The sequence below is a fragment of the Denticeps clupeoides genome, chromosome 8 (genome assembly GCF_900700375.1).
Source record: "Denticeps clupeoides chromosome 8, fDenClu1.1, whole genome shotgun sequence".
NCBI lineage: Eukaryota > Metazoa > Chordata > Actinopteri > Clupeiformes > Denticipitidae > Denticeps > Denticeps clupeoides.
The window spans coordinates 19,350,259-19,378,123 of record NC_041714.1 but is presented as its reverse complement, the minus strand read 5'-3'; the positions used below and the strand labels follow the sequence as shown (position 1 = coordinate 19,378,123).

Below are 27,865 nucleotides of genomic sequence, written 5' to 3'. Positions count from 1 at the left end.
ATTTACAGCATTTATCAGACGCCCTTATCCAGAGCGACTTACAATCAGTAGTTACAGGGACAGTCTCCCTGGAGCAATTTAGGGTTAAGTGTCTTGCTCAGGGACACAATGGTAGTAAGTGGGATTCGAACCCGGGTCTTCTGGTTCATAGGTGAGTGTGTTACCCACTAGGCTACTACCACCCATATATATATATCTGTATCAGGGACAGGAGGTTCTGTGCTGATCTTCCAGACCCTGGCCTGTTTCTGACATCTGATGCATTCAGCATCGCACCTTCACCTTCAAACCAGTGTGGGTCTTTCACAAAAGACATGCAGTTTATTTTCAGCCGGAGGGTTTATGGTTATTGGAAAGGCGGCGTCTTTTCCCTCCTTTCCGAGAAGGAGTCAATATTTCTCTGTCTGCCCCGCTGCACACTTAATCCAATTTTGTGTCAGAAACACAGTCTGCTGAAAGACAGGCTGCATGCCATACACACACACACACACACACACACACACACACACACATTCTCGTTGAAATCAGCCAGCAGAAATCTCCTTCACTGAAACATCGTGGTGTTCAGACACAAACACGAGTGCATACTTTGACAAAAGACCTGTGAATGCGTGACAGATTCTTGAGTTTGAATCCTGAACAGACCTGTTAGAATCTACCTGGACCTGGATCATGTCACCCCCTTGGTCCACTTTCCTAAAGGCTTAACAAATTCAGCTCTCCTATAACCTCTGGAGCTGGACCTGGACACTGTATTCAAGGTGACAGCTTCTCAACATCTCACCACTAGATTTACACAGTCTGTCACGCCCGCGCCAGCTCCACCCCCCCATGACATGCTCCCCCTCCCCTGTGTATGAGGTCAGTGTCTGTGTCTGCATGTAATGTCGTCCGTATCCGCTGGCTCCTGCGAAAGTCCCAATCCAATAAACAACATTTATTTCTTATATAGCCCATAATCACATACAGTATGTCTCAATGGGCTTTGACAGACCCTATAGTTGACATTCCCCCACCACACACACACACTTGACCCTTCTGCACACAAGGAAAAAATAAAGGAAGAAAAAAGGAAAGGGACACCCTTCCAGGGAAAAGGGAGTCTGCAATTGGTGTCAGTGCAGGGTTGGTGATGATTTGTCCAAGAAAAGAAAAAATAAACAGTCCAACTGGTGTAGTGGTGGAAAGTGCGGTGGCAGTAGGTAGTATGTAGTAGTGGGTAACACACTCGCCTATGAACCAGAAGGCCCAGGTTCAAATCCCACTTACTACCATTGTGTCCCTGAGCAAGACACTTAACCCTGAGTGTCTCCAGGAGGGGACTGTCCCTGTAACTACTGATTGTAAGTCGCTCTGGATAAGGGCGTCTGATAAATGCTGTAAATGTAGAGCATCTGTCCATGTTTGGAGGCCCTGGACGGTGCACTCCCTCGCACTTCCGTGTTGTGGGTTCCTTCTCACGCTCCCTTCCAAGGTCCCTGCGGTACAGATAGTGACCCCCACAGGTCTAATGAGCGTCAGATGCGGCTGGTTCTGTCTCATCCGCTCCCCTACATTAGCCCCGGGTGATCCGTAGTCCACAGAGCTGTCCTTCAACACAAACCCCGAGGTTTACGTGTGTCCCGTGTGTCCCCATAACAGCGTGTGCTGTGTGCTTTGTTGTCACGGTTTATGTACCGTGCAGGATTGTGCGTAGCCACAAGGACGCCCTGTACCTGTCTGCACAGCCAATCCAAGGCGAAGTGCTTAATGGAAGTTTAACTGTGGGTAGCGGTGACTGACTGACTGCGCACACCCACCGACAGAGATGACCCCCCCATCGAATATTTTTAATTCAACCCTCAGAGGTTGAATTAACCCTCAACCCGTCGTTTCCTCTCCATCCCCCTCGGGCCTTCGTCTAAATCGTCTTCGTCGCCTTCTGCCCCGCACTGATGAGAGGGAAACATGGAAGTTTTCTTGTTACCAGATTAATTCCAGTTGAAATCTTACATTATATTTCATCTTCCTGTTCTTATGCCAGTCTTTAAAAAGGTTGAGACCCTGACTCCATATCAGCTTGGTGTCCTTAGTCCATTGAATATATTAATATATAACAAGTTACATAATTCATGATTTACTTATTCATTTCTGAACAGAATAGATGTCTGGGTCCTGTCATTCCAAAGTTAAAGTAGACTCTGTTGTGATCTCTGCTATATAGTGTGCAGGTATACAGAGGGACAAGACGACGTGGACTTACACTAGAAGGAGGGTGGAGCAGTAGTGCCGGTGTCTGGAATGATGTGCCTTGCAGTTACAGGAAGGCCAGAGCCACTCTCTTTGGTGACGTCACATGCTGCTACCAGCAGGGGTGCTGTTAAGCTGATGAGCGGACCTCCAGAAGACTCTCCTGTAATCAGTCACGGGACAACGGTCAGCCATGACGGGTGAGCAGGCGAAAAGTCTCATTCCTGCAACATCGTAGAATCCATTATCACCCATTTACTCCCCCAGTCCTCTCTTACCGATCAATGTATTTCACAGTCTAGAAGTGGAGAACCTCGGGGGAAGGCGTTCGCTGTCCAGCCGTCTGCAAGGACAAACGCGCATTCGGTCGTTGTAACAGGAGGGGGAGACTGGTGGGGAGGACATTAGAGGTGTTGAAATTAATCGTATAATCGATGCATCGCGATGCAGACGTGGGCGATATTGCATCGTAGGGGTGTTAAAATTAATCTTATAATCGATGCATCGAGATGCAAACGTGGACGATTTTGCATCGATGCAGTGCAGAACATAATCAATGATATCATGATGACGTGGAATTCAATTTCAGCCTGATCTGGGAACAGCGCCACTCCGAGTAGTTTTACGCTGCACGTATTTTCACGTGACCAATTTGGACATTACACGTACCAAATATTACTGCTTTTATGTAATACAAGTTGAAATAATACAAGGACCTCGGTTCCTCTGCTTGGTGGAGATGTCGATCTGCATCAGGACCGGGGCAGACGATTAACTCCGCCCACAACATAGTGCCGTGTGCATTTAAAGGAGAACCACCGGTATATATAACTGTTACAAGGTGAGTGCGGACGTAACACGTTTTTCTGCTCTGGAGCAAATCCGAGCGTCCACACAGGCGTAGGAGACCGTAACTCTGGTATTTGGAAACATCGTGTGACCATGTAGAAAATGGCTGGGATGCATCGCGATGCATCAATATCGAGGCACTGCTAATCGCAATCGAATCGAATCGAATCGTGAGACCAGTGAAGGTTCACACCTCTAGAGGACATGTCACGTCAGAAATCATCACTGCCACCACTAACCTTTAAGGCGGGCCTAAAAGGGGTGGTAGCAGCCTAGCGAGTAACACACTCACCTAGCGGGACAGTGGTGGCCTAGCGGTTAAGGAAGCGGCCCCGTAATCAGAAGGTTGCCGGTTCGAATCCCGATCCGCCAAGGTGCCACTGAGGTGCCACTGAGCAAAGCACCGTCCCCACACACTGCTCCCCGGACGCCTGTCATGGCTGCTCACTCAGGGTGATGTTTAAATACAGAGGACACATGTCACTGTGTGCACCGTGTGCTGTGCTGCTGTGTATCACATGTGACAATCACTTCACTTTACTTTATGACCCAGAAGTCCCAGGTTCAAACCCCGCTTACTACCATCGTGTCCCTGAGCAAGACACTCAACCCGGAGTGTCTCCAGGGGGGGACTGTCCCTGTAACTACTGATTGATAAGGCCGTCTGGTAAAAGGGATTACCAGCATGTTCATCTCTATCTTGTATTTTTGACATGTGTGCACGCTGCAGGTAGTCCAGGAAAAAAAAGAAAACGTCTTCATTCATCCTCCGGCTCTTACGAAAGCTGCAGCAGAGGAATTCTTTGCGCCGAAGGCGGGGGAGAAGGGAAGGGAAGCCGTTTCAGACTGGACTTCCAGTAAAGCCCCCCCCCCCCCCATCCTCCCCTTCTGCACAGCCACTGCACACGCAGGAGCGCCAGAGGACTGAACGTCAGCATCACGCTGGATGCTGCACTGCACGGTCTCCAACCTTCTCTCAGGAAGAACTTATTTCTAGATTTTGGGCAACGGTGCATTCGTTGCTTTTTGGTGCCAAAATTGCAAACGGCTCTGCAAGAAATTGTGAATTTCATCACCCTACCGTGTTATTCCGAAAGTAACGATGGTGGAATTATTGAGAACATCAGCGAGATTCATTACAAATCCTCCACTTTGTAAGAACCAGACATTAAACCTGACAGCGAGGCATATTCCAGGACTGCACATCCATTTGGAACGCCACTTTCCTTTTATCGCACACATGCATGGGATGTTTGGGGGTCCGGAAGGGGGCGTGTCCATTTAAAACACAATGCCGACGTCCCACTGCCAGCTGGCACACCCTTCACCAGCCAACAGCCAGCCCCCACAGACGCTTACTGGAAGCCCGGGCAGCTGCTTCCCTACGGTTCACGGGTTGGAGACACGCGTCGACGCACATATACACTCACAAACAGTACATGACACCGACTAGAACATCACCTTAACATTATCGGCAACCTATACCCGATCAATACCTCTTCAGTGGTTCAGGGGAGGGGCGTAATGCAGCCGGATGATTTCAGGTCAATGCCCCGTGGTGCGGGTGGGGGGTGTCATTTTGGTTTAATAGTTTAACCCCCACGGAAGCAGTAAAATTCATAGGACCAGAGACACCAAGAAGACACCCATGGTTACTGAGTAAAATATTGCGATCGACGGTGTTGAAAGCAGCGGAGTAGGAGGGCCGTTTCAGCCACACATCGTTCACAGTTTGGGTTTTACAGTAATACGACCTTCAGGGCGGCCTCAGCAGCTTCGTTTCTGAGAACATCTGTCCACCAGTCCAAAGCCCCACCAGAACTGGAGCAGGTAACTGGACTCGATGTGGGTCCACGCGTCTTCGCAGCGTCTGAGCTTTAACAGGGGCAGTGGCGGCCTAGCGGTCAAGGAAGCGGTCCCCGTCGACAGGAGGTTGCGGGTTCGAATCCCTGAACAGCCAAGGTGCCACTGAGCAAAGCGCCGTCCCCACACGCTGCTCGCCTAGCGTGGTGCTTTGCAAAAAAGCAGAGAAGCAATTTCCTTCGGGATTATTAAAAGTTAAAAAAAACATGAACACCGAGTAGACACATTACTAAACCCGAGAAACAGCGACACCTACCGGACGATCCGGAATTCGCCGCAGCCATTGCGGAAAAGCGACCGCGTTCCGTTTATTTTTCCGTCAGAAAGATGGAACAAGAAGGACACGACGGACGTCGCCGCTCACCTGGACCTTGTCGCTGACCAGGTCCACCCCTTCACGGGGACAATATTCCCCGATGGCAGGTGGGAACGGTGCCGCGCTCGGATCTCAGGCTGGACGTGGACTCGAACCGGCGAAGCGGCACCGTCACTCTTCGCCGCTCCCTCGGCTTCGCCTTCCTCCGCGTCGGATCGATCCAAAGTTCGCCGGGACACGCGGGACATGGGGACTCGGGGACGATGATTTCCTCTCGGTTCTCTCTCCTGCGCGGCTTCCCCGGACTCGGACTCCGCCCCGCGGCCCGGTTCTACTACGCCGGCGCCGCGGACGGGGCGAGCGGGTCGCCGCCGGTGCGGACCGTCGACCTGCGCAGCGACACCGTCACCAAGCCCGGGCCGCGGATGCGCGGAGCCATGGCCGAGGCCGAGGTTGGGGACGACGTGTTCGGAGAGGATCCCACGGTGAACGGTCAGAACCGCGCAACACGCGGCGGCTTGTTTCGTTTGCGTTCATGTTTAAATTCGTTGTAAGTTGCATTACTGAAACCAAATAAGTTTTCTGCGTTAGAGAAAAAAAAATTACATTTACAGCATTTACCAGACTTACAATCAGTAGTTACAGGGACAGTCCCCCCCCTGGAGACACACAGGTTTAAGTGTCTTGCTCAGGGACACGATGGTAGTAAGTGGGATTTTAACCTGGGTCCTCTGGTGTGTCACTACTCTTTAAAAAAAAAAAAAAAAAAAAAAACAGTGAAAGCGATTTAATTGTCACACGTGTCACAGCACAGCACCCAGTGCACACAGTGAAACGTGTCCTCAGCTTTTAACCCATCACCCTTGGTGAGCAGTGTGTGGGGACGGTGACTTGATCGGTGGCACCTCGGGACTCGAACCCGCAACCTCCAGATTACGGGTCCGCTTCCTTACCCGCTATTTTGTGATTAGTGTTGTGGCCGAGTTGTCCCCACATTGGTCACCTATTCTGAGACACGTTTGGTTGAAGTGTAATCCATTTACTCTGGTGTGTCACTACTCTTTAAAACGGGTCCAACGTTTTATTGTAATTCCATCAGTGCAAGGTACGAGTGACGAGTGCAACCACGTACACGGTCGAGTATAGGCGATGCGCTGGTGTTTAGGGCAGTGGTGGCCTAGCGGCCCCGTAATCAGAAGGTTGCCGGTTCGAATCCCAATCTGCCAAGGTGCCACTGAGGTGCCGCTGAGCAAAGCACCGTCCCCACACACTGCTCCCCGGGCGCCTGTCATGGCTGCCCACTGCTCACTCAGGGTGATGGTTAAATGTAGAGGACACATTTCACCGTGTCACCGTGTGCTGTGCTGCTGTGTATCACAATGACAACCACTTCACTTAGGGTTGGTGAGCTCTGCCGTGTGCTGTATTACTCTGGCATTAAAAACTAATTGTGTTCTTCTGCTGTTACAGGAACCACGTTACCTGAATAATACAATTTTATGATACATTTTTTTACCAAAGAATCAATGGTTGAACCATTTCTCTAAATTCTCAGCACTGTCAGGCAGTGAGCAGCAGGACACAGCAAGCGTGGGGAACGTGCACCTCTGACTGAGTGTTCGTCTCTCTGCAGAACTCCAGAGGCTTGCCGCAGGTATTTTCGGGATGGAGTCGGCCCTGTTTGTGCCTTCGGGCACCATGAGTAACCTGATTGCCGGTAAGATCGGGCTGGGCCTTCGCCAATGAGTCTACTGCAGACCGTCAGTCTGGGATTGCTTGATCACCGGCGCTTGAGACTGTGTGTGTGTTCCAGTCATGGTGCACTGTAGGCAGCGTGGGGATGAGATGATCGTAGGTGACCTTTCTCACCTGCACATCTATGAGCAGGGTGGGAGCGCACAGGTGAGACCTTCCATTCCCCTTTACAGTTCAAGTGGTTTTAATATTATTCTACAGGGTGGGCCATTTATATGGGTACACCTTAATAAAATGGAAATGGTTGGTGATATTAACGTCCTGTTTGTGGCACATTAGTATATGTGAGGGGGCAAACTTTTCAAGATGGGTGGTGACCATAGTGGCCATTTTGAAGTCGGCCTTCTTGGATCCAACTTTTGTTTTTTTTTTCAATAGGAAGAGGGTCATGTGACATCAAATTTATTGGTAATTTCACAAGAAAAACAATGGTTTTAACGTAACTTTATTCTTTCATGAGTTATTTATAAGTTTCTGACCACTTATAAAATGTGTTCAATGTCACCAAACATTCCCATTTTATCCATATAAATGGCCAGCCCTGTACTGCCCTGTACTGTACTGTGGTGGTAGTAGCCTAGTGGGTAAGTCACTCGCCTATGAACCAGAAGACCCAGGTTCAAATCCCGCTTACTACCATTGTGTCCCTGAGCAAGACACTTAACCCTAAATTGCTCCAGGGGTACTGTCCCCTGTAACTACTGATTGTAAGTCGCTCTGGATAAGGGCGTCTGATAAATGCCGTAAATGTAAATGTACTGCATTTCATAAACCAATGTAGTAAATGTAGTGTAATGTAAATGCCCCAAGCGTGGCAGTGGTGGCCTAGTGATTAATCAAGCAACCCCATAATCATTAGGTTCGAATCCCGATCTGAGGTGCCACTGCGCAAAGCACCGTCCCCACACACTGCTCCCCGGGCGCCTGTCATGGCTGCCCACTGCTCACCAAGGGTGACGGTTAAGAGGACTCGTTATTAGACATAAACTCCCTTCTATGGCCTTGCACTGATGAAGTAATTCCAGTGCTTATACATGTGATTGGCAGACGTATGTAGTCATGGAGTTCCAGTCGATTTCTACGAAACCTGATGGAAAGATTGAGGAAGGAGGACCTCATTACATTTCAGATCCCCCCTGGTCCAGTACACTGGGTCGGCATTTTATGTGATAAGAGAGCACAGTGTGATCTGGGTTACTTACGAGTACACTTACGAGTAAAAATGGTGGACCATAACTTATTTATTTAAATAAATTGTCTGTGCTTTATTTGCTCACGTCTTTGGAGATGATTTTGTGGCAACAGCAGCATTTCTTCATTGGAAGGGCATGAGTGGATCCACAAATTTAGTCAAATTTTTGCAATATGTTGTATTTTGTTTAAGCATTCTCTTAGTATATATACAATCCATATTAATATTAGTTTTTTTTTTTTTATATAAATCCATGCATTCGTATCAAATCATATAATAGAGGAGGGTTTTTTTCTCCAATGGTGTCCCAGTGAAGAACACTGTTGTCCTCCCTCCCAGCTGGCTGGTGTCCACTCCACCACGGTCACCACTCTCCTTAATGGCGCCTTCGACCTGGACCAGGTGGAGGCCAAGATACGTCGTGGCTACCCCGACCCTCACTACCCTCGCTCACGTCTGGTCTGCGTAGAAAACACCCACAACATCCAGGGCGGGCGCGTGCTGCCCCTCTCCTTCTTACAGGAGGTCAGTGTATTAAAAAAATAATAAAAAAGGACCTGTTGCTCTGTGGACTGATTTCAGAATCAGAAATCACCAAGCATGCGATGTCACAGTTACTTTTCATCTGGCCAGACCTCCTACAACAGCTGACCACACATACACACTGACCAGACTAACTTTTCTTTCGTGCAATATGTGTATATATACCAACTCTGTGCATATAAGTCTTAACCTTAGCTAAGCTAGGCTAAGCTAGCGAAGCTATGCATTCCTGTGTTCAAGTCAGCCTCCAAACAACGTTTTGGCTAAACATAGGCATTAACTATTTAGACTGTTTTTAGCTGTTTAGTTAACTTTTCTCAAACTTTGAAGGTTTCCTAAAGAAATTCACCTCTGTTTTCAAATCTTAACCTTAGCTAAGCTAGCAAAGCTATGCATCCCTGAGTTCAAGTCAGCCTCCAAACAACGTTTTGGCTAAACATAGGCATTAACTATTTAGACTGTTTTTAGCTGTTTAGTTAACTTTTCTCAAACTTTGAAGGTTTCCTAAAGAAATTCACCTCAGTTTACAAATCATAACCTTAGCTAAGCTAGCAAAGCTATGCATCCCTGAGTTCAAGTCAGCCTCCAAACAACGTTTTGGTTAAATGTAAGAGCTATAATATGGGATTCTATAATGGCCAAATATAATCAAAACAGTTGTTTAGCCTTACCAGGGTTTGTCGTTCGACAGTAATGTAAAAGAGTTTTTTGTGATTTATTTAATTTTGTATAATATTGTATTTTGAAAGCATTTCAGGTTATAAGTAGTTTGTATGTTTATCATATTGCAATCACATATTGCAATATTGATCTCAATAATCGCAATATGTCTTTTTCCCCAAATCGTGCAGCCCTAATACTGACATAGTTTTTTCTTTTCTGTTATTTGCTTATTTGTACATTGAACTTTTATATTGTTTTTTTTTTTGCTGCTCCTATCTTATCATCTCCATCTCCAGTTCTTATCTTGTACTGTCCACTTTCTGCCGTGACAATGTAAATTTCCCACTTGTGGGACATCTTATCTTATCTGTTGTCGAGTGATCAGCCGTCAGTGGTTGTAATGCAGCATCTGATGCTTCCTTTCTCAGGTGGCGTCTGTGTAAGGAAGGTTCAAATCTCAGGCTCAGGCGCCCTGCAGTCTCTGGATAGGATTCAGCTAAATGTAATGAAGTGTTCATGAGCAGCTTCGATAAAATAACCGTGTGTGTGTGTGTGTGTGCGCGTTTTGTAGCTTCGTACTCTGGTAGACAGGTATGATCTGCAGCTACATATGGACGGAGCTCGCGTGATGAACGCGGCTGTCGCTCTGGGGGTCCCTCCCTCCACCATACTGCAGCACTGCCACACTGTCAGCGTGTGTCTGTCCAAGGTACGCCCTGCGCTGCCAAACCTTCGGCAAACGCCCACCGCACACATTTTATGCTCCTCCCATTTTTTGTCAGGGTCTGGGAGCGCCGGTTGGCAGCATTCTGGCTGGACCGAGGGAGTTTACCCAGCAGGCTTTGCGTGCCCGTAAAGCATTAGGCGGGGGACTCCGCCAGGCTGGCATCTTGGCGGCAGCAGGAAAGGTGGCGTTGTCAGAATTGCTGGGAAGGCTGCAGGAGGATCACCAAAACGCCCGGGACTTCGCACAAGGTGACAGTCTTGTCTTTTATACGTGTTAGTAGCGGTGGTACGTGGGATTGAGGTCCCAGGTTCAAACCCCACCTACTACCATTGCGTCCCTGAGCAAGACGCTTATCCCTGAGGCGTCTGGAAAATGGCGTAAATGTCATTACTTCAATCCGTTCTCCAGGTTTAGGGTTCTGCTTATCTGATGTCCTCTCTCTAGCCCTTTTGCAGTGCAACCCCCCGATCTACCAGCTGGACCTTGATGCGGTTGAAACGAATATCCTGCGTTTCCGTGTGTGTGAGCCGGGTGTGAGCCCCGTGGAGCTTTGCCGGCGTGCAGCTCAGGTGTGCGAGGAGGAGGAGCGAACCCTCGGCCAAGGGGTGCGGGTTCTCATGTTCCCACATGTGGGTGGGTCAGTGAGGGCAGTGTGGCACCTGGGTGTCTCAGAGGAGGACACGCGTCTGGCTGCTCTCAAGATGCAGTTTGTGGCCCAACGGCTGACCAGAGAGAGACACAAAGGCCACTGAAGGGATTTCCAACTACGGCCAGCCTAACACCGACCGTTCAGCATTTCACAACCGGTGGATGGTGGACCTCAGCTTCCCATGTCATCATCTGACATCAGATCCGAGTTCTGTACATTCTGTTTGGCTATCTTAGTATAATGAAATAAAATACTTGAGGAAAATATTGTTTGCATGATAATATTTGTTCATTAAAACAGCACACATGCTTTTGAAGTGAAAATCTGTGACGCAAAACCTTTGTTCAAACTGCACAAAGCATAATTTGATGTGCTTTGTGTGGAGAGACCAGGTGAGGAACTTCATGCCCACCACCCCTCACCAGTAGAAGTATTCATATATACAGTGGGTACAATAAGCACACGTCACCAATTTTTAAAGTAAATATAGTCCTATAGGTGCCATTGACATGAAATTTAGGGTAAAAAAAAAAAAAAACAGATATCCATTAATTAAATGTGTAATACATCATTGATTATTCATACAAAGCCTTCTCTGAAGCGTCCACGAGACTTCCTGCCACAGCCATCCAGCCTTCAGACCCACACAGAAGACAGCGAGGTTGAAGAACCTGGTGTGTGTGTGTGTGTGTGTGTGGGGTCATATGTGAGGAGTATGAGCGAGACACTGACCGACCGATGGTAACATCTTCTAAGAACAACTTTACCCCTCTCAATAAACTCTGCTAAAGTGAAGAATCTCCCAGCCTGAACTCTGACTCTTCACCTGGACTTCGCATTTCATCTTGAGGACAGGATTAACTTAAGGAAGAAATCTGGTCTGACTGGTACAGTTGCCAACTTTCTCAACACCAAATGAGAGGCACTTGCGTCCCACGGTGCACAGGACATAAGACTTTTAATTTAAATTTTCCAAACACATTTATCTATTGTAAGACGCATCAGTACCAACCTGAATTTTGCTTGGTATCGGATCGAATAGGAAAGCATCCCCAGTGGAAACCGCTCCTGTACAGATTCAGCTGCGTCCGGCCAGGCGACTGAAGCGCTGCATTGTGGGATCTGTAGTTTTTGTGTTGCCAGCGCTTCATATTGCCAGGACGTTATGATAGATCTATATAACGTGAGCCTGACACCCCTGAAATGGTCTAGAACTTACAGCAACGTTTGCACGAGTTCTGCCGTTCTGCCAAGCTGTCAAAAAAGACCAGAAATAGATGGAATGGAAACCATCAGCGGGTTTTGGTTTTACCCATCATGAGATGGTAATGATACATGTTTTATAGGCCATCAGTCTGATATAAATTCCTAATTAAATCCTAATTAGCAGAGCACCTCCTAATTACTGACCGATTTCAGATGGTGTCATGGATTTCGATGATCATCCTTTTTATGAAGGTGCTCTTCACGCTGGACAAACACAACTCAAACCCTCGTCTCTCACTTCCTGAGAGCTTCCTATAACTTTTGTACCCTTAAGCACATCATTTCGATGAATCATCTCATAGCTTCCATAGACCTGACGTCATGCGGACTGGCCGTGTCCCACTTCGGAATGAATTTCTTGCATAAAATATTATCCAGAGTATACATAATAATAACAACAATAGTCAAATGTTATTAATATTGGCATAAGACCATGTACTTGTATTTTTCAAATCTACTGTTCATTTCTCAGTTGCTCATATAAATAAAATATGAACGATTTAAATTTAGGTGAGATGCAAACCAAACCAATAAAAACAGGTCGATTAATAAGATAAAGGCTATACAAGAATTAAAAGACATAACGGGTTTTGCAGCTTGGATTATATGTTTTATTGACAATGTATGGAGTGAGACGTGGTCAGAAAAGGCAAAATATGGCATGATGTGACTATCTGCTCACATGAGGAGCCATCTTCATTTTTATAACATGAACAGAAAGACAATCCCACTTCTCTGCTGCACATTACTGAGTGTCAAATTGTTGGATCAGGACATTCACTCCATTAGTTGGCTGTGCATCATTTGTAAAGTTGGCAGTGTGTGAATAGGTACAGTGTAAATAATGCATCGAGGACAATATTTTTTTAATTGATTTTGGGGTCTTTGTCACTCATCAATAATGATACATTGAAAATTTCAATATTAGAAATTAGTAAACCATTACATTAGCATTCAATAGAATTTAGAATTATTTTGCATATTTAAGAATAATAGAATTTAAATAGTTAAATGATATCGATATCTAACCTTTTTATTTTTGTGATTTAGTTAAAAGGTTTTCAGGTTATACATTATGGTAAGATATTTCAAACTCATTGTGTGTGAATCTGCCATGTATACAGTAAATGTTATTTGGTGAGTTTCCTTTTTTCAGGCATCTTTTAGAGATGAAAGCAAGTCTAAAGTGAAGTGAAGGTCATGGGTACATTATAGGTCACTCTCTCCATAAAGGGCAGTAGAAAATGCGGTATAATCAAGCGCTCCAGCCACCGTACCCGGTCCAGAGTAGGGGGGCATTCGCATGATGCAGTAATCGGCCTGGTCTGGGGGCAGCTCTCTCCGAAGCTCATCTGCCAGGATGTATGGCTGGGGGGAATTAAAGAGCATTTTTAAAGGCTGCATATCGCCACTCTGCTTTTACAGTACGTGCTTTTTTACCCCAGACACATGCTCACCTTGTCAGTGGCCAGGATTCTGAAAGATGCCACAACTTGATCAGCTGTGTCAGTATCTGCTGTCTCCCTAGTCATAAAATCAATAAAGGACTGAAAAGAGACGACCCCGGTTGCACTTGGATCCACCAACATCATGATTCGTGCAAACTCCACCTCACCCTGACAGAGGAAAAATGACAGTGAGCATATTTTCAGAGAGAAAGACAAGATCATAAAAAATCTGCATCTGCAGTGCTGCGCCTACCAAATCATAACCCATAGAGATCAGACAGGCTCTAAAGTCATCAGTGTCCATGACACCATTCTTTTTCTACAGGGTGAAGGAGCATTAGGTCACAGGTGAGGGAGAGCAGGAAAGTCGATCCAGGGGGGGAAAAACATCCAGAAGAGTCCATAGGAGAATGAGGCATCAAAAACCAGGCACAAGAGAAAGCAGGACCTAACACAGATACACACACACACACACACACACACACACGAGCAACAGAAATACACAGAACAAAGAAATACTTAGCATTGTCCTACAAAGAAAATGTCTTGTATCTTCAGATGAACAATGTATTAAAGGGACACCATGGACTGCCAAATGGCTTACATCATATTTATGATTTAGTGAAGCGATTGTCTTTGTGAAACATTCCAACACAGCAAGCAGTGCACACAGTGAAATGTGTGTGTGGGGACGGTACTTTAGTGGATTTGAAGTGGCAACCTTCCGATTGCGACTACACAGACCCCATCACTATCTATACATTATAAAGACAGAGAGTTTAAATCTGAAAACAGTCAACAAGCTCATTATTTTTTTTAGGCATCGGAAAGGTTGAAAAAGTAGAACATCCCTTTAATTGTAAGAAAAACTGAAATGATATGAAGGTTCGGGTTAGTGTAAGTAAGTACCTTTTTATCACTCCCCATATGGCCCAAGCTAATAAGGCAAGACTTAAATTCGGCAGGAACGAGTTTACCAGCACTTTCCTGAGCCGAGGCAGACACACACAGTTACACACAGTAGTTAGTATAGTTGAGCATACATTTCTTTAAACTGTCACAGCTACTTTAATACTTCCTTGTACTTTGCTTCAAATTTAGTTTGATATGCCACACATTCAGCCAAGGCAAAAACAATTCATTCCTTAATTGCTTAAATTAACTAAGTAAAATAATTGAAAAGAATAAAACTATAAAAATCACGCACACGTAGCACATTCTAGCATGCATTTTCAACCCCATGATCTAATGTTATCTAGTAAATATATTGCATTATTAAAGCCTATTGTGATCACTGTACCCGGTCAAAGTGTTTGAATGAGGAGCGGAACTCATGCATCTGTTCTTGGCTGATGCCCTTAGCATCTCGGATCAGGATCTGAGTCTCAATTTCATTGATGGTTCGAGCAATGGTGGTGAGGAGCAGCTCCCAGCCAACCCGAATATGCTGCAGTTGCCATAGAAACAATCAGATGGAGAGTTATCATTGAAGAAGTGGGTAATTATACATTCCTGATTTACATGCATATACATTTTTTAATACCTCCATTGTATAATTGGTGTGTTTATTATCAAAAATCAGCGATTCTTGTATAAGTTGGTGGTCTCCTTCCAGCTTGTCGACGTTGGGCTTGTATGCAATGATCACGTGTTCGTACTGCTTCAGCTGAGTCATCTGATCCTCCAGAGTCCCGCCCATCTCCAAGGCACAGCGTGCAATTTCCTGTAAGGTTGTCAGGATTGTTAACAACAGCTCCAGTCTACACCATCATTATTCAAGGTCAGAGGTGATGGTCCTTCAGACCTCCATCCTTGTTTGGATCCAGGGTCCAATGAGGTTGGCTTGGGCAGCAAACTGCCGCCTCAGCCTCTCATTAGCGTGCTGCCTAGCCAACTCCTCCTGCAGTGCTCCGTCTCTCTGAGGAACCAGCGTTTTAACCTAAACACACCAACGCAGAGGAAGATTCCATAATCAAGCTCTTACTCAAAACAGAGCTGAATCAATTCTAATTAATGAGGAACCCTGACCTTGTCCCACTTGACGACGATCTCCTCGGTGCTGATGGTGCTGTAGGGATTTGTGACGTTGCCACGGATACCATAATTCTGGTAGATTTTCTGCACCTCATTTTGGATGCCCAGAATGGCCTGCCTCTCACTGTCTGCTTCAGGAAGAGTGGCTTTAAACTGCTCATGAGCTGCGGTTAGACTCTATATGGAAAAAAAGGAGAAAATAAGTGAAGATGTTGGTATGCATAGAACACACGGCTGAATGGTTTTGTTTATACACGAACACTACCATTCAAAAGTGTGGACGCCCCTGCTCTTGGTGGTTATGGAGACTAAGATGGAGACATTTTGAAGAATCCAATGCAAGATACATAGTATTTGGTATTTGTTTTATGAGGAAAAAGTGAAGTATGTTTGATGAATCTGTTTTTTCCTCTTTTTACCTTCATGGTTGCTTTGTTAACTGTGTCATCATCAAAAGCTGCTTGATGAGATGCTTATTAACATGAGTGAATGATAAGATATATGTAAGTCACTCTGGAATAGAGCATCTGCCCAATGCTGTATATGTAATGTAAATAAGAAAGTGTTCAGCATAAACCTTCGGGACTGTTGGAAACCAAGATTATTAAATGCTGCCATCACAGCAAAAGCTCCCTGCTTTGGTGGGACGCAAATCTTCTTTTTTGTTTATTACATAACCGCACATGTTATTTCATAGTCACGTGTCATAGTCCATTTTGAATTAAAGACCAATAAATGAGCATCCAAACTTTTGACTGAGTGTGTGTGTGTGTGGGGGGGGTACCTGAACTTCCTCAATGGTGTGCACTATAAACATGTCCTGCAAATCTTCCATTGCCCCCTCCATCCAGTTATTAAAGGGAGCTGATCTCTTAGCAAACTCCAAAAACAGCTGGTCCACAGTTTCCAGTAATTTCTCTGTCCTCTGAAGCACAAACAGAATATCACGTTGAGGTTTATTGTTATTTCAGCTACATACAGAACAAACCTGGAGCTACATGGAACATTTAAACAAAGTTACACACTGACATAAAGTGCACTTTAAATGCACAAACTGGACAAACAGGGGACACGGGCAGTGCAAGAGTAACATTTAACAAAAACATGTAGACAACAAAGAGACAGACAGCGCTAAACTGGTGAAATGAATAATGAAGGTTGCAAAGTAAATAGTGCAAATACTGCTGTGCACAATGGAAGAGTACTATAATAAACAACATTAGGCCCGAATGCTTGAGTAACTTTTTCCGGATGGTAGGAGGGTGAAGAGTGCCTGTGAGGGGTGTGTGGAGTCTGTCACAATGCTGCTGGCTTTCCTGATGCACTGGTAAATGCTCTCAATGATTCCTCTATGGAAGGTGGTGAGGATGGGTGGTGGGAGTGAAAGTAAAGTGATTGTCATTGTGATACACTGCAGCACAGCACACGGTGACACAACAAAATGTGTCCTCTGCTGGAGGCCTGCTCTCTAGTAGTCAGAGCGCGTACAGTTGTTTTCATCCTGTAGATTAGTAGGATGACGAAGCTGGAGGATTTTCCAATTGTAGACATGGTCATCGTTGGTTCTTGGTTCTCTTGTTCCCAAATCAGGTCAGTTATGAGGGACATGACACATTTCAGCCTTCTTGTGCTTAATAGACATGCCCACTGACCATCTCATTCACCACTCACCTCCAAGGCTTCTCTCCTCTTCTGGGTCAACGTCCCCAGATGGTCCCACAGGTCACAGATGCTCTGGCACCTCTGATTGACAGCGGCAACATCGTGGTAGTCAAGCTCACTAAAGAAACACAGGGATCCTTATTACTTTGCTCAGTGGCACCTCAGTGGCACCTTGGCGGTTCAGGATTTGAACCGGCAACCTTCTGATTAATATTGCTTAATGGCAAAACTGGACAATATTCTTAATGACTATATTTTATGTTGTGCTGTCTATAGGCCAGCATATCTACATAATTACAGAGATTGTAAAAAAAACTTTGAAAGTTTTCCATCGTTTAAAGGTCGGCACACTGGTCCCTGGTCGCTTGCACTGGGGCTTTGGATGAATGACAAGAACCTTGGCTGTTGAGCACGTGTGTGAGCCAGCGAGGGAGGTGAGGTCAGATGGCAAAGAGGTGAAGGACAGAGTACTGATAACAACCGTGCTAGTCAACGGTGACACTCTCTAAAATCTATTTGTGGCCACAGAGGTATGCATGACGTCCATTATCGGACCCCTGCAAGAAATTTCACACGCGTCTCTGTTATAAGGGGGAGAGAGGAAAGTCTGGGGAAATGGCATCGTACTTGAGCTCCTGGGCGATAGCTGCAATCTGTTCCACTCGGTCCTGATGAGCCGCCAGGTCGCTCTCAAATGCTTCGTGTTTCCGTAGCAGTGCCCTGATCTCCGACAGAGAGGCGGAATCGTAATCTTTCTGGGAAAGAATCTGCTCCTTGCCTGAATACAAAACACACAAACACACAGACAAGGCAGTAAAAATACAGGTCTACACACACAAGGATGCTTCTTATTCTTCTCATACTGCATCAGTCTAGTGAAGTTTCAGTTGACTAAAAGTCTTAACATTTTAGTCTAATTTTAGTCTGAATTTTCCATGACTATTTTAGTCTAGTTTTAGTCAGTTGTACTTAAGTAGTTTTTGTTTGTAGTAATGCAATTCTATTTAAGTATTCAAACCCATTTCACAATAAAAACAAGGTTATCTTATTATTATTATAAATTTGTTACCTTATAGACTCAAGAATACTCTACATACATTCCAGACTTGAAAGACACTCTAATATGTTCTTTGTTTTTGGACCACAAATTCTGTTTCCTTTTCCACTTGATTGCAAAGAAAATGCGTCCATGTGTCCAAAGATCACTTCGTCATTTTTTCATCACCACATGTTCACACATCAGAAGTATCCTGAAATCTGATATTGCAAATGCAAATGCATATTGCAAAAGTGACGTCATCTGTGTGACGAGAACCACTGGATAAAAATAATAACACAATTAAACGATAGGAAATAATGTCTCATTTGTTGTTTATTTTAGTCTCATTTTTATTTGTAGACAATATTACATGATATATTTTGTTATATCTATAATCTCATTACCAATATTTAGTGAAAATTAAGTGACTGTCATTGTGATACACTACAGCATAGCACACACAAATGTGTCCTCTGCATTTAACCCGTCCCCCTTAGTGAGCAGTGGGCAGCCATGACAGGCGCCCAGGGAGCAGTGTGTGGGGACAGTGCTTTGCTCAGAGGCACCTTGGCACTTACCCGCGGCCACTTACCCACTTGGCCACCACTGCCTCAGATATTTTCCATATAGGGGGCAGTGGTGGCCTAGCGGTTAAAGGAAGCGGCCACATAATCAGAAGGTTGACGGTTCGAATCCCGATCCGCCAAGGCGCCGCTGAGGTGCCACCAAGCAAAGCAACGTCCCCACACACTGCTCCCTGGACGTCTGTCATGGCTGCCCACTGCTCACCAAGGGTGATGGGTTAGATTCAGAGGACACATTTTTATGTGTGTGCTGTGCTGCAGTGTATCACAATGACAATCACTTCACTTTCACATAGCGTCAAAAAGTGCAAAAGAGCATCCTTCTGGTTGCCAGAGCTTTTGGCAGCAGCCAAACATCTCTGGTGTCTTCCCCTGGCTTCATAAACGTGCTGTCCAGGAATTACAATTTGCGTTGCCAGCATGGAGAACAGCGGGAAAACAGATCCAGCGTGGTGCTTGAATACTATCAGCCCTGCAGTTATACTTGTAGAGCAGGGCTCTCCAACCCTAATCCTGAATGTTTTGGGCTCATCCGTATTCAACCTCTGTGCCTATTACCACCCTGTTATTGCGGCAGATCAAGTATATCATCCCTCTACGGCGAGGGCTGGAGAGCCTGTCACTTACCACTAGCCCAGGTCTCATGGGTGGTCGCCTTCTGACGAAATTTCTCAGCCAGATGGTCGAGACGTTCTAGGCGGCGAATCTCAGTCAGGAGCCACTCCTCATACCCCTTCTCTGCCTGCTCCAGGCCCTGCCAGGCACTTGCTATGTCCTGCAACACACACACACACACAAACAAAGACCGTTTACAGCTCGTAAAAGTTTCTCTGCTTAACTAAGCGTTTAATTCATTTCGGTACGCATGGAGCCGTCATGAAAGCGCTCTGGATCTGTACACGTCAGCTGTAACGTAGTTCACTTACAGACACCATCTTGCCCTCCGAGGGCATGAAGGAGGGCCTGTTGCTGATGCGTAGTTTGGTCTGCAGGGTGTTGAAGCTGATCTCCAGCTGGCATTTCTCCTGCACTTTTGGTGGTTTGTGAAGTCGTCTATAATCTCGGAAATCCTCCAGTTTCTTCCGCATTTCTGACATGGTCTTTTCAGGAACTCTGTTCTCCAACCAGGGGGTTGTGCGTCGGATCCACTCCAACAACTGATTCCCAGAGGAGAAAGTTTCGCATCCATTGTCATTACAGCAATATGTTGGGTGTGTTCGTTTTTGAGGGAATATCATATACAACATATATCTGTAGCATCGGCATACCTCACTTGCGAGTCTCTCATAGTCCTCCATTAGTTTCTCATTCTCCTGGTTCACACCAAGAACTTTACAGATCCGGTTAGCAGCAGTTTCAGCCTAGGGCAAAAAAGAAAAGGGTTAGAATTAGAAGATGGATGGAAGGTGTTTTGTTACATGATTAATCTCATATATGATTTTGCACAGACACAAACATGTTAGGGATCTATATACCTGCTCAGCACCAGCAAAGGCATGGTAGAAGCAGGACACATAGGTCATAATAGCTCTCTCATCAGGCTTGGGGGTGTTCACAATGTCTAGAAAGGGATAATAATGGGAGAACAAAACAAGGAAAGGGGCTTGGTGAAAGTGAAGTGATTGTCACTGTGAAGCACAGTAAGCACAGCATACGGTGCAGACAACGAAATGCACCCTCTGCATTTAACCATCACCCTTGGTGTGCAGCGGGCAGCCATGAACGGTGATTTGCTCAGTGGCACCTCGGTGGCTCAGGATTCGAATCGGCAACCTTCCGATTGCGGGTCCGCTTCCTTAGCCGCTAGGCCACCACTGCACCACCTCTTATCACCACCAAAATAAAAATCTGATGGGAAGATTTAACAGTAAGTGCAACAGGGGAACTGAAAAAGTTATTCAGAGAATCAAGACCAACTGTTACTAGAGGACACTATAGCATGGGAATGAGGAAGTGTAAATTCTAGAAAGATCTTCATGGGTGTTCAAACTACACTTATATTGTCTAACTACCACAAAGAGGGCACTACCCTTTATTCCAAGGGACTAAGGTGCAAAATGTACCTTCTGAGCCCCTGCAAATCTGTGATAATAACTTGAAATATACGTCATAATTGTCCGCTCATCTGGTCTGGCTGTACTCACTAGGTCTGTGGAGCCAAATCCATGCAAAATTAATATTCACCCATTTACCATAATGAATTATTTCCCAACGTAACGTAAAATGACTTTACCCTCTGCATCCAGCATTTTAGGGATGTCCAAGTATTTCTCTGCGATGTCAAAGGCCAGATTCAGGTTCCCCAAATGATCATCCTAGAGACATGAATCATGTTAGACAGATTCAAACACCATAGACCTGCTCCCAATCAGAACACTCACGCATAAAAGATGCATAAACCAAAGAAAAAAAAAAAAAAAAAAAAAAAAAACAGAAACTGTGGCAATAATTCATGTAGCATACACTGACCCACTATAACATTATGACAGGTTACATGAATATTGTTGCTTTTCTCATTACAACGGCTGCTGGCAGCAAGTGGGATATATTAGGCAGTGTCTCTGAGTGGCTTTGACAAGAACCAGGTCTTGTCTGGGATGTTCGAGCGTCTGTGTTACGTGCCATGGAGGCATCACCTCACAACTTACTAGAGGAGCTACTCAAGAGGGTCATGATGTTAAGTCTGATTGTCGTATTTTTATAAGGAATCAGTGTTTCTGATAAATGACAGTAATTACAGATTAATTACATGAATTATAATTACATGAATTATAATCATAAATGACGAAATGAGCACTACAACAGATCTATGTTGCCAACACTGGAGTTTCCAGAGACGATCGTGTGATGAACTGATGTAGATATGGGTTCTGAGGGCCAGTGGGATCGTATGGCTCTTGACTTGTTCTTTACTTTGCTTTACTTTAAGATAAGATGCTTTTATCCAAAGCGACTTATAAGAGGAAGACACCAGCAATTCTCATTCGGTTTCTATCGATTTTGACCTACAAAGCTATGAGCCCTGGTAAGGCCTAACTCGTCAGGAAAAGACTCGTTCCACTGATGGCCACAGCAGAGAGCCGCCTTGCAGGACAATAACAGCTGCACAGGGATCCAGGCATCCCAGCGGCGCACTGCCCTAAACAGAGACTCTGCGCCGGGGCTAAAATGGCCCGGATTACCACAGCCAAGCTCACCTGGAGCCGCAGAGGACAGCTGGAAGCGAGGCAGCCCAAAGTGCGTGTGAGCGTGCTGGGAGAAATGGATACTGTGGTACAAAGTTGGAGTGGGGGGGGATTAGACGAACCGGATGACCTTGCAACACTTGTTTTTAGATCCCAATATCCGGATGTGTGTGTGTGTGTGTTTGTGTGTGTGTGAGAAGAGAGAGAATCAGCAATGCACAAACTTGTTAAAAGTCTGCTAACAACCTCCTCGGTCTGTATTAGACACCGTGTGATCCAGAGTACTACATCATCTGCACTGCTGATACCAGCTCGGAGAGCCTACGATGTCACCAAGGGCCAGCAACTTTAGGCCACATGTTCTGGAATTGCCAGTCTTTGTATAATTTCTGGGAAAACATTTTCATAGTCTTGTCATCTTTATGTAAGAGAACGATTGAACCTATACCATACGTTTCTATTTTTGGGGCGCCCAAGCTAATCGTCAAGAAAAGTTCAAGGAGATATGGTCACCATTTACTGATTATGTTAAAAGTCCAGCATATATACTGTATATTTACAGTACAGGCCATAGGTTTGGACACGCCTTCTCGTTCAATGTGTTTTCTTTATTTTCATGACCATTTACGTTGGTAGATTCTCACTGAAGGCATCAAAACTATGAATGAACACATGTGGAGTTATGTCCTTAACAAAGTGGAGACCTGGTCTCCAGTCACCGCACCTGAACCCAATCCAGATGGTTTGGGGTGAGCTGGACCAACAAGTGCTAAACACCTCTGGGAACTCCTTCAAGACTGTTGGAGAAGCATTTGATGTGACGACCTCTTGGAGCTCATCGAGAGAATGCCAAGAGTGTGCAAAGCAGTAATCAGAGCAAAGAAACTAGAATATAAAACATGTTTTCACTTATTTCACCTTTTTTTGTTAAGTACATAACTCCACATGTGTTCATTCATAGTTTTGATGCCTTCAGTGAGAATCTACCAACGTAAATGGTCATGAAAATAAAGAAAACACGTTGAATGAGAGGGTGTGTCCAAACCTTTGCTCTGTCTCCTTGCTGTTTGACGGGCGGGGCTGAGGGTGGTGGGTGGATATTGGTCAACAGCTGTTATTTGTTTGTTGTTGGAAAATTGAAAATCACAAATAAAACATAAAAAAAAAAAACTAACATGTCTGCTAACATTGGATAACGCACAAGCTAATACCGGACTGGCTCCTAAACTAGAGGCCTACTTTCCACTTTCAACACAACACCACCACACTCACGGCTCAACAGTAACACAGATGTCTGAACGCCTACGCCATCGCTGCCCCTTTTCTACCTTGAGCTGGTGGACGTCGAGAAGTTCAGGCCTGTGCCTGTGAATGAGGGCACAGAAGGCGAGGCCGTCCCTCCAGCTGAACACAAGCAGAGATGCAAGCAAAGTATTTACGCAGGGAGGAGGATGGGTTCGCAGGCGAGTCACTTTTGTTAGTAGGACCGTGTCTGACATTTTGAAGAACTCACTGTGACCTCCTCAACGGGAGAGAATCAGGCAGACACACTGGTGCTGTTAATATTGCAGTTAACCTAAAACGAAGGGCCGGATCACAAAAGCCTTTAGCAGAGGGTTTCAACTCTCGGCTTCTCTTTAAATGAAAATGTAAGGGTCTTCGTGCTGCGTTCACATGCTAAAGGCTTTTCTGCATCGACCCCCTTTCTATGTTAATGGCAGGGCCACACCAAAGACCTTGTTGAGCTTGGCGTAATCAATCAGGTCAGGCCGATGCCTGTGGATCAGGGCGCATAATGCCAGACCATCCTTCCAGCTTCACCACCACCACCACCACCAGGAACAGAAAACCAGGATCACAGTCAGGTGACAAAGGCCAAATAACTCACTCAAAAGAATGCGTGGATGGAATTTTTACTGAAATCCCATCGCTTCAGACTGGAGCATCTGGAAAATCGTTCCAGCTGTTCATTGAAGGTTCAGCTTGCTGCTTATTATTCGTATGCTTTGCACGTAGACCTCAGTATGAGCTCCGATAAAACACTGAAGATCTGCCGCACCTGACGTGGAAGTTCTGGACGTTAACGTTCCGGTATGGGGCGGTCTTCCTCTGACACCACAAAAGAAGGCCTTCTTTAGCGGAGGTTTCTTGAGGGGGAAAGCATCAACAACAACAACAAAAAAAATATATATATATATATTTTTTTATCTTTTTCTAAACATTTATGAAACTACACAAAGTGTAGAGGGTTAGTTTAATTTCTCGTGTCTTCCTCTACCTTCCACTGAGATGTCCTGGATGGCAAAGCGGAGGATGATGGTCCAGATCATTCCAAGGGTCATCTTAACATTCCCATCCACAATTTCTACAAAAACAAGGTTGGACAGGGCACCTTATCAGTTACATTTTGCTGCCTTAGAAACAATGGTGACCATAATAAAGCACAATTACAAAATGAATCATTAAACAATACCTTCAGCTCCTATAGAGACCAGCTTGACACCTTTGCTGGTGATGAATTCGAGAGCTTTGTTCACATTTGCTATCTTGTGAAAACGCATCTTTCCTCTGTCAGGCTTGGGTAACCGTTCACCTGAACGGAAGAGAGCGAATTGGAATAAAGCCTGAGGTATGAATAAAGCAGACGTTTTACGCCATTTGGCAACGTCTGTCCGTAGTGATCGTGAACAGATGATCTGAGTACCTGAGATGACCTCCAGTAACAGCATGAGTTTTAGGCCGTTCCTGAAGTCCTCTTCGATGTTCTCTATCTGTGTACCAGCCTTCCTCAAGTGGGAGTTACACCAGGCTGTAAACGTCTGTAAGAACACACAAATAATTAGCCGTGTGTATCGCAAGGATCACAGGATACGAATATATCACAATGTATGTCGATGCTGTACATAGTGTACATTGTACAATTCACTGAAATACAAGATGCTGTGATCGGTCCGTCACGTTTTGAGATTTCACTCTGCCTGAAAGTAATTCGAAGCACCCAGCTGTACAGCGCCATCTACAGGAGTGGAGGTTGATTCTCATCTCTGCCGACCTCGCTATAGAGAACGCTCGGCAGCACCACCCGGTGGACTAAACTTGCTATTTGAGGTCCCTGTATCGATACAATACCACCACGTAAAAATATCACAATATATTGCTGCATCAATACTTTCTAACACCCCTACAAGTAATTATGATTAAAAAAAATGTTTTATTAAAAAGCATCATCTCAGCAGTGTTTTTTCAACAAATTTGTAGACTGTACAAAAAAAAGTGAAAAATTCAAGGCAACTGGTTGAAAAGAGAACTTAAAAACGCTCCGCAGACAGTTGCCTTGAATTTTTAAGTATTTATAAAAATCTTTTTTTAGGCTACTCTCGCAGTAAACGAAACGAATGATTCGTCACCACAAACCTGCCGCGACAGCACTACACAAAGACGCCATGTCGATAGGGGTATTACAACAACATTACAACAGGGATAATATAGCAATAATAAAACCATGCTTAGATGGTTGTGACCAATGTGACTTTTGAAAAATAACTGCACGTTGTTTTTGTAATATAATAAAGGCTGGAAATACAACAAATCCAGAAGGGAAAGCAGTCAGTAACTTCATCCCCCGCAATGATAAAGAGTTTATCCCCGATATCCTCCTGTAAAAGAGCGGTTTAAATGGTTGGTGTGTGGATAGTAAAAAAGAATTAAGAGGACGTGACTCAAGGACTCAAAATTGTTCAAAATTGATAGTAATACAGACAACGTCTAACATGAGACCGTCGTAAAAGCAATGAGTGCAACAACAAAAAAAAAGTCGGAAAAACAGCAGCCGGCAAGTTCCCTCAACTTCACGCCCATGTGGTTGTGGTACAGATATAGGCGTGAAGTTAAGGGAACTTTAAAATGCTTCACAGCTGGTTGCCTTAAATTTGTACATTTTCCCAACTTTTTTTTTTTTTACGTTTCGCAATCCCAAATAACATCATTTACTTTTTATGTTAAATTAATGAATCGTTTGTAATTAAAGTGCGTGTAATATAATTTGGGGAAACAACAGATTTCTCTTTTTCTCTATCATGGGAAGGGAAAAAATGAAGCATCCTCTGTTCCGCTATGAGATAAAAGAAGGTTTATTCATTTTGTCTTCACTGACCAGGCTCAGATACTTTGATTTTTAAGAACCTTAAGATCTTATCTGCTCTTAGCATGTTGACAATTAGGCTCAGCATGGGGCCTAAACTAAAACCTGGAATCTCATATATAAGATTCACCTATGAGCAAGTACGGCCAGAAATACAGACACAGACACAGACACATACACACCACACACACACACACCAGACACATGCACACCACACAGGCACACACACACACACACACACACACACACACACAGACACACACAGACACATACACACCACACACACACACACCACACAGGTACACACCACACAGACACAGGAACACACACACACACACACACACCACACAGGCACACACCCACATACCACACAGACATACCACACATACACACACAGACACACACACACAATATCCAGACCAAGAGTGCTAAATATACCCGTGAATCATGTCGATATCCACGAAGGGCCTGACACGATGCCACCTGTGGATGTTCGCGTATTGGGGACAATGGACAACCGAGGCCAGACCAAAGGTGTTCCTGTGATGTGTGTGTCACTTGTCACTCGCCTGATCGTAAGATGTCACGCTCGGACGCAGAACCCGCCTCCTGTCGCACCGACAGGTTTACTGGTGTCCACGGGACCGCGCACGGCCAGGACTGGATTCAAGCCCGAAAAACAAAAGGAATTCCACGCCAAGGGCATCGGATTAGCCCACTATAATGCCTCTAAAATTAGCCCGAGCGTCCGCTCTAATCCCCAGGACGTCACCGTTTGTTCGAAGCATCTGTCGACAGTCGGCATGCCGGCGGTATCAGGCTGGAGAGCCGCCCGGCGGATCTATTGTTAGCCGCTGACCCTGCGCACCCAGCGGCGTCCGCGGTTCAGCTCAGCTCGGACCTCTGAACAGAACCGTCATCTTGGACCGCGGGTTGCTCTTTACCTTGCGCTGTTGCTTCTCCCAGGCGGGATCCAGGAGCAGGTCGCGGTCCCACTCGTCCTCCTGCGTCATGTACTCGTCCTGGCCGTATCCGTTGTCGTAATGGCTGGTGTTCTCCAGTTGATCCATGTTTTATCACCCGTCTGGTGCTGTGGGGTTTTTTTTTTTTTTTTTTGGTGTTTTCGGAGCGGAGACTCTTCGCGTAACACTTCGCCCTCTCACTCTCGCCACGGGTTCGCCGACCTGACAGAGAGCATCTGGCAGTCGAGCGGAGTCGTTTGCGAACGAGTCGTTCAAAGGAACGAATCTTTTAAAGGAACGAGTCGTTCAAAGGAACGAATCTTTCCATGTAAACAAACCTAAAACATCAGACTGGCAGTAATGATACGATGGAGAGACTCGCCAGCTGTAGCAGGGCACTAGGCAGGAGCGACAGAGGGGTTCAAGATTCAAGATTTCAATTTGTCATGTGCATAAATATAGCAGTACAACAGGCAGTGAAATACATCATGAACCACTTTGTTTGACTGTGCTCTCATAAAGGAAAAGTTATAAAAACAAATTAAATAGAATAAAAAAACAGTAAAAGAGTAAGCAAGCTAAAATGCAAGCAAATATTTATATTATAAGGACAACATAAAAGACAGACATCATTGGGTAGTGGCTATGGGTGGTAGTAGCCTAGTGGGTAACACACTCGCCTATGAACCAGAAGACCCGGGTTCGAATCCCACTTACTACCATTGTGTCCCTGAGCAAGACACTTAACCCTAAGTTGC

At 45.3% G+C, this 27,865-nt stretch overlaps 2 protein-coding genes and 1 long non-coding RNA gene across 7 annotated transcripts; 1 reads left to right on the top strand and 2 right to left on the bottom strand.

The window, feature by feature from the left end:
• Positions 1–114: 114 nt before the first annotated feature.
• LOC114795999 (uncharacterized) lies at positions 115–5,736 on the bottom strand. Of its 2 annotated transcripts, XR_003750582.1 has the most exons (4): positions 5,306–5,736; positions 2,508–2,618; positions 2,243–2,392; positions 115–1,931 (listed from the first exon to the last, which is right to left on the bottom strand). It is a non-coding gene; the product is annotated as an uncharacterized LOC114795999 (long non-coding RNA). The 2 variants fall into 2 exon arrangements; XR_003750581.1 differs by lacking the exon at positions 5,306–5,736 and having other exon boundaries at positions 2,508–3,002.
• Positions 5,203–11,050, top strand: tha1 (threonine aldolase 1). Its single transcript, XM_028989781.1, has 7 exons — positions 5,203–5,749; positions 6,891–6,974; positions 7,071–7,159; positions 8,544–8,729; positions 9,982–10,119; positions 10,193–10,385; positions 10,582–11,050. The coding sequence occupies exons 1-7, from the start codon at positions 5,521–5,523 to the stop codon at positions 10,887–10,889; spliced, it is 1,227 nt and encodes a 408-aa protein (XP_028845614.1). The 5' UTR covers positions 5,203–5,520; the 3' UTR covers positions 10,890–11,050.
• Positions 11,051–13,158: 2,108 nt separating this feature from the next.
• LOC114795684 (alpha-actinin-2) lies at positions 13,159–27,386 on the bottom strand. 4 transcript variants are annotated; one of them, XM_028989227.1, is made up of 21 exons: positions 27,090–27,379; positions 24,709–24,823; positions 24,478–24,597; positions 24,283–24,369; positions 24,064–24,151; positions 23,741–23,819; positions 21,053–21,134; positions 20,883–20,968; positions 20,088–20,180; positions 19,746–19,976; positions 19,447–19,594; positions 17,824–17,974; positions 17,206–17,314; positions 16,319–16,459; positions 15,529–15,711; positions 15,305–15,439; positions 15,044–15,223; positions 14,801–14,947; positions 13,754–13,819; positions 13,510–13,668; positions 13,159–13,420 (listed from the first exon to the last, which is right to left on the bottom strand). In XM_028989227.1, exons 1-21 carry the CDS (start codon positions 27,213–27,215, stop codon positions 13,262–13,264), a joined length of 2,685 nt encoding a protein of 894 aa, XP_028845060.1. In that variant the 5' UTR covers positions 27,216–27,379; the 3' UTR covers positions 13,159–13,261. The 4 variants fall into 4 exon arrangements, with proteins under 4 accessions (XP_028845060.1, XP_028845057.1, XP_028845059.1 ...); XM_028989224.1 differs by lacking the exon at positions 20,883–20,968 and adding an exon at positions 20,295–20,380 and having other exon boundaries at positions 27,090–27,378; XM_028989226.1 differs by lacking the exons at positions 13,159–13,420; positions 13,510–13,668; positions 20,883–20,968 and adding exons at positions 14,410–14,487; positions 20,295–20,380 and having other exon boundaries at positions 13,780–13,948; positions 27,090–27,385.
• Positions 27,387–27,865: the final 479 nt, after the last annotated feature.

Excerpts from the sequence above, each read along its gene's own strand:
- tha1 (XM_028989781.1), top strand. The coding sequence starts at position 5,521 with ATGATTTCCTCTCGGTTCTCTCTCCTGCGCGGCTTCCCCGGACTCGGA. Across the intron at positions 5,750-6,890 it reads AGAGGATCCCACGGTGAACG|AACTCCAGAGGCTTGCCGCA; the intron begins GTCAGAACCGCG and ends GTCTCTCTGCAG. Across the intron at positions 10,386-10,581 it reads CGCCCGGGACTTCGCACAAG|CCCTTTTGCAGTGCAACCCC; the intron begins GTGACAGTCTTG and ends TCCTCTCTCTAG.
- LOC114795684 (XM_028989227.1), bottom strand. The coding sequence starts at position 27,215 with ATGGATCAACTGGAGAACACCAGCCATTACGACAACGGATACGGCCAG. Across the intron at positions 20,969-21,052 it reads TAAAATGCTGGATGCAGAGG|ACCTAGTGAGTACAGCCAGA; the intron begins GTAAAGTCATTT and ends TTGGCTCCACAG. Across the intron at positions 15,440-15,528 it reads TCGTCGTCAAGTGGGACAAG|GTTAAAACGCTGGTTCCTCA; the intron begins GTCAGGGTTCCT and ends TGGTGTGTTTAG.